The sequence below is a fragment of the Oryzias melastigma genome, linkage group LG19 (assembly GCF_002922805.2).
Source record: "Oryzias melastigma strain HK-1 linkage group LG19, ASM292280v2, whole genome shotgun sequence".
In the NCBI taxonomy this organism is placed as follows: domain Eukaryota; kingdom Metazoa; phylum Chordata; class Actinopteri; order Beloniformes; family Adrianichthyidae; genus Oryzias; species Oryzias melastigma.
The window spans coordinates 4,097,321-4,105,237 of record NC_050530.1 but is presented as its reverse complement, the minus strand read 5'-3'; the positions used below and the strand labels follow the sequence as shown (position 1 = coordinate 4,105,237).

The 7,917-nt window shown below is 39.1% G+C and overlaps 1 protein-coding gene across 3 annotated transcripts in view; it reads right to left on the bottom strand.

Moving 5' to 3' along the window:
• Nucleotides 1-7,917, bottom strand: part of LOC112153948 (ATP-citrate synthase) — a 27,570-nt gene that overhangs the window by 6,594 nt on the left and 13,059 nt on the right. Inside the window, exons 13-19 of one of the 3 annotated variants that reach the window (XM_024284430.2) lie at nt 7,221-7,314; nt 5,256-5,294; nt 2,769-2,910; nt 2,517-2,685; nt 939-1,043; nt 669-865; nt 514-595 (exon numbers count right to left, since the gene is read on the bottom strand). In XM_024284430.2, coding sequence (XP_024140198.1) covers nt 514-595; nt 669-865; nt 939-1,043; nt 2,517-2,685; nt 2,769-2,910; nt 5,256-5,294; nt 7,221-7,314 — 828 coding nt within the window. The remainder of the gene's footprint in view (nt 1-513; nt 596-668; nt 866-938; nt 1,044-2,516; nt 2,686-2,768; nt 2,911-5,255; nt 5,295-7,220; nt 7,315-7,917) is intronic. The other 2 variants (XM_024284431.2, XM_024284432.2) reach the window with 2 other exon arrangements.

Below are 7,917 nucleotides of genomic sequence, written 5' to 3'. Positions count from 1 at the left end.
CTGAAGCTGATAGCCGAAAAAGCTGAAGCTGATAGCTGAAAACGCTGAAGCTGATAGCCGAAAACGCTGAAGCTGATAGCCGAAAACGCTGAAGTTGGTGGCTAAAAACGCTGAAGTTGGTGGCTAAAAACGCTGAAGTTGATAGCTGAAAACGCTGAAGTTGATAGCTGAAAACCCTGAAGTTGATAGCCAGCTATGATATTAGATAAATTCCAAATTAGCCTAAAAACTGGAAAAAAAAGCCTAAGTTAGCCAAAACAGATAGTATTTAGCTGAAATGTTAGCTAAACTTAAAGATAGCCTAAAAACATTAATAAATGTCAAAATAGTCGAAACAGCTAGCACAAAGCTATTATAACTTTCAACTTTATTACACTCCACTTCCATATAATATAAAGTAACGACTATTATTCGTCAGCTATTTTAATAGTCAATTAGTCGTCGATTTGTCGACTAATCACGGCAGCCCTAATTATGACATCATATTAAAGATATACGTAGATGCATTCTCACCTCTCCCAACACCACGATCATCTTAATCCCTGGAGTGTCCTGGTAGCGGAGCACGTGGTCCATGAAGGTGGATCCTGGGTATCTTAACCGAGAAAAACTGAATTTTTAGATTTCAATCTCAACATTTTCAGCAGGATTCCTGCCTGTCCTTGTACCTGTCGCCTCCGATCGCCACGCCTTCGTAGACGCCGTCCGTAGTGCGCGAGATGATGTTGTTGAGCTCGTTGGACATGCCTCCAGATCGCGACACGTAAGCCACACTTCCGGGTCGGTACAGTTTAGACGCCAGAATGTTGTCCAGCATCCCACCCGTGTTTCCGATCTTAAAGCAGCCCGGTTTGATGCCGCCGACCTGCAAGGCGGGAGGTTGCCCTTTTAAATCCAGCTCGGTAAGAACATTCGGTGTGATGAAGAAGCTCCTTTACCGTGGCAGGACCGATGATGGTTACGCCTTTCTCGTCGGCCATCTTGATCATCTTTCTGGTCTGAGCTTCAGGAATGCCCTCAGCTATGATAGCGATGGTGTGGATCTAAAACAGAACATTAAGGCGGGTTACGTGCTGATTAATAGAAAGAGACCGCTGAGTTACTGCAGAGAATGAGTATTCACTGATTTGTTTTCTTTGAATTGTACATCTGTTTGTCCTGCCTTCCAAAAATGAGAGGACAGCACATCAAGCTAACATTGCTGTGTCCATGAATTTGCGGCACCTCCTTCCACATTTCCCCAGAAGATGGCGAGTTATGGAAAAGTGGGAGGTTAATATTTGGCGAGATGGGTTTCATGACTCGACAGGTGTTGAAAAAGAGGAGCTAATTATTTTTTTTTGAATGGAACTCGTTTCCTGATGTCTGGGAATGAACAACCAAACACAGCCTGTGATGCCTGAGGAAGAGCAGGCTGTGGATGTCGCCTGTTGTGACCACGACCTTTGCTCTACTACTGAGCCGGCTGCTCTGGATTTAGGCAGAGCGAAAACGGAGAAGATAACCATCAGCAACAAGTTTGCTTTGCTTCTTCTGATAATAACATCAGATTTTGAACAAGATAAGCTCTACATTTGTGTTTTGTTTTACAGAAATACAAACAATTAGCAATTAGCATTGCGTGCTAATTGCAAAAGATAGTATATTGGAAATATGAGAGGTACGTAGTGTTATTTCACACATTTTTTATATAAGAACTAGATCTATATGTCACATATTTACATTACTGTGGCTGACATGGACATGGCAATACCACATCTGCCAACCCGTCACCCTTCTGGAGCCACATTTCATTTATCGTGTCTTTAAGCAGCTTAAATACCATCTAGTAAACTCTAAAGACTCGTCCATTTTTATTGACTCTCCAAACCGTAAATAAGGGAGCGGTTTTGCATCGTAACATGAGCATACAGTGGGGCAAAAAAGTATTTAGTCAGCCACCAATTGTGCAAGTTCTTCCACTAGAAAGATGAGAGAGGCCTGTCATTTTATCATTGGTAAACCTCAATTTAGAGAGAAAAAAATGAGAAAAAAAATTCCAAAAAATCACTTTGGTTGTGTCCGGATTGCCCCCTACTCCCTATATAGTTCGTTCACCATTTTTAGCGCTGTCCGAATCTATTAATTCCAAAATCGAGTGCACTAGAAATTTCCCAGAAGTCTTTGTGGAAAAACTAGAGTGCATCGATGCTCACTAGATTAGCGAATATAGACCACAATGCATTGCGGTCCAACAATTTTGAACAAAAAACATGTTTAAATGTAATTTTTGAATAAACCATCCACATTTTCACCATCAGAACACAGTGGAGTCATAAATAAACGTTGTGAAATGTTCGTATTTATTCGATTTTCACTTTGTGAAGACTTACAATTTTTGTTTTTTTTTTCTTATTTTGTCTCTCATAGTTGAGGTATACCTATGATGAAAATTATTTTTAACTGGGAGAACTTTCACAATTGGTGGCTTCTTTTTTGCTCCCACAATCAACCATTTGTGTTGCACCTAGTGGTACCTGTGGGTACTGCATGGCCTCCACTGTGCTGTCGAAGGCCGAGCGCAGCGACGCGAAGCTGATCATGACGTCCACCTGCGGGTGCTTCTTCATGGCATCCGCCATGTTTTTGTAGACTGGCAGCAGGATTTCTTTGTGACCCCAATAGAACTTCTGCTTGTGATCTCCACTAGCAGAAGGAAAACCGAAAGAAGGTTTTTACATATTTGTTTTAAAAAATATTCACAGATTTGAAGTTGAAGGTTAACCTACGTGAACGGGTACACCATGGCAGCCACGGAGGGTTCTTCCCGAGAGCAGACGTAGTCAAAATCCAGCATGCCCTGCACGGCGCGGGTCTGCATGCCCCAGACGATGGCCTTGGTGTGGTTGCTGAACAGTGTGGTCGCCTTGGCTGGAGGAACAAAAAGTCCAAAAGAGAAAATGTGAGTGAAGACTAAATAAAGGGAGTCACAGATGCACACGAATGTTGGGAAAGAAGGAACGGGAAGGCTAAGAGGAGGAGAGAAACACCGAAGGAAGACTAAACAACAACTTCACTTTAAACACGATAAATACAGTTTATATACCACACACTTTGTTAATTTGTTAAGCATTCTTGTGGACTCTAAAAATGCAAATAAAGGAACTTTTTTAAAGACCCACTCATGGTGTTCTTAACATGTTCTTGTGGCATTTATCTGATGATACAGGACATATATTAAGAAAATTAAGCTAAAATTGATCAAATTATGATGTAGAAAATACTCTGGGCAGGCCACACGCTCCCTGCTCCGCTCCATTTTGATGCATCCACTTCTAGACAAATAAATCCATGAACGTCTTCCTCATCCGAGCTGGAATCAGTCTCAAAACTGTACGGATGAATATCTCTAATATTGCTTGTTGCACGCGTAGTGTTAGGTTGGGGCTGCACACACAGACACATACACAACTTGGAGGCAAATTTCTAAAGAACTACTGCAGCTCTGCAGAAACTATGTCCTTGATTTTGGCTAAAAAGACAAAAGAGCTCAAAAGGTTGAAAAGCAATGACAAAGTGGGTCTTTAAAGTCTGTAATTCATAGTTATGTCTCTTATTTGGACCAAAACAAGACTTTGAATCCCTTTCTGCTCTAAATCATCCTAAAGTAGTGAAACACACCTGTGTGATGACACGTCTGAGACATTAGAGACAGAAACTCTCAGTTCTTACTCTATGGCACCAGGTTTTATGTTCTAATAGAGTGGATGAGACTTTTTAAAACTGATAATTAGCATTGATTAATATTGATTAGATTATGATTATTAGATTATGATTTTTGTCAATTATTTTGATTCTTCAATTCAATTTTGAGTTTACACATTTGTGAAGGAATACATTAATATGTTTTGAATATATTTATATTAATCACATACTGTACAATTAATGAGTGAAATAATGAGACTATTAATATCATACAGAGTTACATGGTTTCTCTAAAGGAGAAACTCACAAAAATGTTCAGATCGTTAACATTGTAAACATTGTTCTGCTTCTCCTGGGGGGCGTTTCAGTTTGGCCACTAGGTGGCGATTGCGCTACAGCATTTCACCTTATTCCAGAAGAGGAAGATACTATGAGGAAAAAAACTTTGCCACAAATGGTTAATTAAAGAAAAACCTTAAAAGAGTTCAGAAAATGAATACCTGTGAGTTTATAAAGATGTTCAATTAGTCAGCAATGTATGTTTATGTCGACCGAACGTTAGCATTAGCTTTCCAATGGAAAATCCCAATTAAACGTTAGCATCAAGCTAGCGGACTTTAGCTTTATGTGCTAAATCGATTAATCAATATCAACCCAGCCCTACTAATCACAGATTTTTTTTTTCAATTAATCGCCGAATCGGATTATTTATAGATGAGATGTAAACACACATCTTAACCAGATGCTGTACTGGACACTTTTTTTCCCTTTTTTTTATGTTTCCCAGTTTCAAGTTCCGTTGGTGTGTTGTCATGGTACCAGAGACTTCCTAGAACTTCCTATGACATCACTACTGACCTGGATTAGGACTTCTGCGCATGTGTGTTGAAGACGATGGAAGTATTAGAAAACACGCAACGTAGTTTTGAGATTTTTTATTTATTTATTTTTTTTAAAAAAAGGGAAAAAACGACTAATCAACTATTAAATTAGTGGTCAACTGTTTTAATGGATGACATAGTTGTGACTAATCGACTAATTGTGAAAACCCTAACTAGAACGAGTCAAAAAGGTCAAAGTTTTCAATTCCACGTGTTTTAATCTGTTTCACTTTTTTACTTTTTATAAATTTACCCCAAAATGTTGGACATTTTCTCGCTTTTCATGTAATTTGAACCCAGAGAATGTAGAGAAAAAAAGAAGGCCTAAATAGATCAGGTTGAGCCGTGGGAAAGTCACACTTTCTATTTCAGGAATAAAACAAGTAGATGGTGTAAAAGCAGCTCAATCACTTTTATAGTTTAAAAGTGCTTTAGAGTTTAGGATTAAGCTGACACGACTGAAAGTCCACACTAAATGCTGATTGCTTATTCATTCGTTTTTCAGGAAGTCCTTCCAAAAACTCTTTTGAAAACAAGCAGGAAAACGTCTGATCAGCGGGTCAGTTTCAGGGAAAGGAAAGCAGATCCCCTGAAGGTGAGTAAGGAGGACAGAGTATGAAAGTTTTAAAACGAGAGGTTAGCTGAAAAGGGGAACAGAGGGTTGGAGAGGTCAGGACAGGTTTTTCACACCTTCCATACCTCCGCTGCAGCCAGAAGAGGCTTGGGCGTCTGTGACAACACAGGATGGAACAGAAATTAAGGCAGAAGAGGCAAACAGAAAGAAAAAAAAGACAAATGAGTCTGGCTTTTGGAAACATTTCCTGCATTCACTGAACACTCAAATGCAAATGAGCAAACTGCTCGAAAACAACCACTGCAGAGAAAAGAGCACGGAGAGTTAAAGAGCTTCCCAGCATGCCTTTAGTTTGCAACCATGAGGAGCCGCATTAACATTCAGGCAGGTCACACAGCTAGCAAACCTTTTAACCAACATGTACACAACATTTTACAATCTTTTTTTAAAATATTTAAAGACCCACTCCAATGAAAATCGTTTTTTAACATGTTGTTGTAGCATTTATTTCATATTTATAAAATAATTTACGATTAAAACTGCATTTCTGAATACTTCTTAATCCAAATCATGCTGGATCTGAAAACCGGATGCTTGAAAAAGCTCAGACTAATGATACAGCTTTTGGAATGGGCGTGTCTAAGTCTCCCCTCCCCCTCCACGCATCCCAGCTCGTTCACGCTTGGTTATGAGAGAGCGTTCAACACTTGGATTGATCCAATATTGTCGTTATTTTTGCTGTGCTAATGCTAGCTTGAAGCTATAAACTTGCTACCCTCAACAGTCCCGCCCACAACCCAGAATTGTATCTCTAATGAGCTACTGTCGCTGTTCATAAAATATGTCTTAAAAATGACAAAGGCTTTTTAAATTTTGGCTAAAAGTGTCATAATCATAATTAAATGATCACTGGGAACGATTTTATGATAGAAAAGATATGGTTGGAGAGGGACTTCAAAACTATATAAAGACCCATTTAGATTAAAAATGTGTTTTTAACCAAAACAAAATTCAATTTCTGAGTATTTCCTTATAAAATTGTTGAAAGTCAGAAGCAGAAAATAAAAATGTGCTTAAAAACGATGTTGAAAACACAACACATTCACTTGCAGATTAATAGATTCATGTCTTTCTCGTTGCGCTAGCATATGACTCAGAACTCGCCAAGTATTGCTCGCCATTTTTGCTACACCAGTAATGTTAGGGTGGGGGGTGTGAGGGGCTGTAGGAGATCATGTAAACAAAGAGCTCTCAGCAACACGGAGGGCGATCCTGCTCATAAATGAAGCTGGTACACACCCGACATACGTGGTACATTCAAGAACGTGCTAAACTGGAATTCTCAAACGCGCTTTTAGCATATGGTGTTCACACTGTCGCTAACCGATACTAGCGCATGTAGCTGCAGTTGGAAGACCCAAAAGATCGCGTTTTTAAGCCCAAAACATGCATATACACACGTTTAAGTAGACTTTCCATTAAAAGCAGTGGCTTAACACGCGTTTCCGAGCCTGATGTGAACCTAAATCAAACACAAATTTACTACCGCTATGCAGACACTCCAAGAAAGAAGAAGTCACAGTTTTTTGGATCATAACTAATAGACCATGTTTATAAAATAGCTCAAAAGAGCATTGAAGTGGGTCTTAAAGTCTTACAACTACAAACAATTCTTCTTTTTTTTGTTAAATATTTTCACAAAGAAAACGTAAGTGTCACTCGTTCAGTTTTTTTTCCCAATTTGAAGGTCAAGAGTTCAAAAAGAGGCAAGCCAGTGAAGAAGACAGAGGCAGAAGGTGGCACACCTATCACTTACCTTTCCGATCTCCTGTGACCACATTCTTCAGAGGCCACAGGATAGAATGAAGATAGTCTTAGAAAAACAAGCGTGAAAGAGTTGCAAGTGAGTTAAACGAGTACAGAAAGAGGAGAAAAAATGAAACATGTAAAGGGGAGGGGCCCGGGTTTATGAGCAGAAGAGACAAAGAAAAAAAGCAAGAAAAGAAAAAAAAAAATGAAAAATGCAGAAATGTGTGAGTAAAACCTGTGAAGCAGCACAAAGGAGGTTTTATTTGCATTACCTGCTGGAAGACCTGCTTTGGACTTTTTTGCAGGGCTCACATCATTAGCCATCTTTGGCTCAGAGAAGGAAGCTGTTCTTGTGTTAGCCGGAGTCTGATGAACAAATAATGCAGAAATGCATAATTAGATGAACAAACTAGTGCTGCCACAAACGATTATTTTAATAGTCAACTAATCACCGATTATTTTTCCAGATTAGTCAACTAATCTGGTCATGCACAAAGTGGATGTAAAGTCTTAACCATTATTAGCTTTAAACTAAAAACTAGATGTATAGCATTGCCTGCAAAATAATGCTAGTGTGAAATGCTAGCGCTGATAGCTGAAGATGCTGAAATTGATAGCCAACAATGCTGACGTTGATAGCTAATAATGCTGAAATTGATAGCTAAGAACTCTGAAGCTGATAGCTAATAAAGCTGAAATTGATACCTAAAAAACGCTGAAATTGATGGCTAAAACCACTGAAGCTGATAGCTAAAAACGCTGAAATCGATAGCCAATAACTTTGAAGCTAACAGCTGAAAACACTGAGGCTAATATCTGAAAACGTAGCGGTCCTGACGTGCAAATCGGTCGTCCGACCTGGGTATAGGGACGAAAGACTAATCGAACCATCTTAATATCTAATATCTGAAAACGTAGAAGCTTATAGCGAGCTAAAACATTAGTTAAATGCCAAATTAGCCTAAAAAA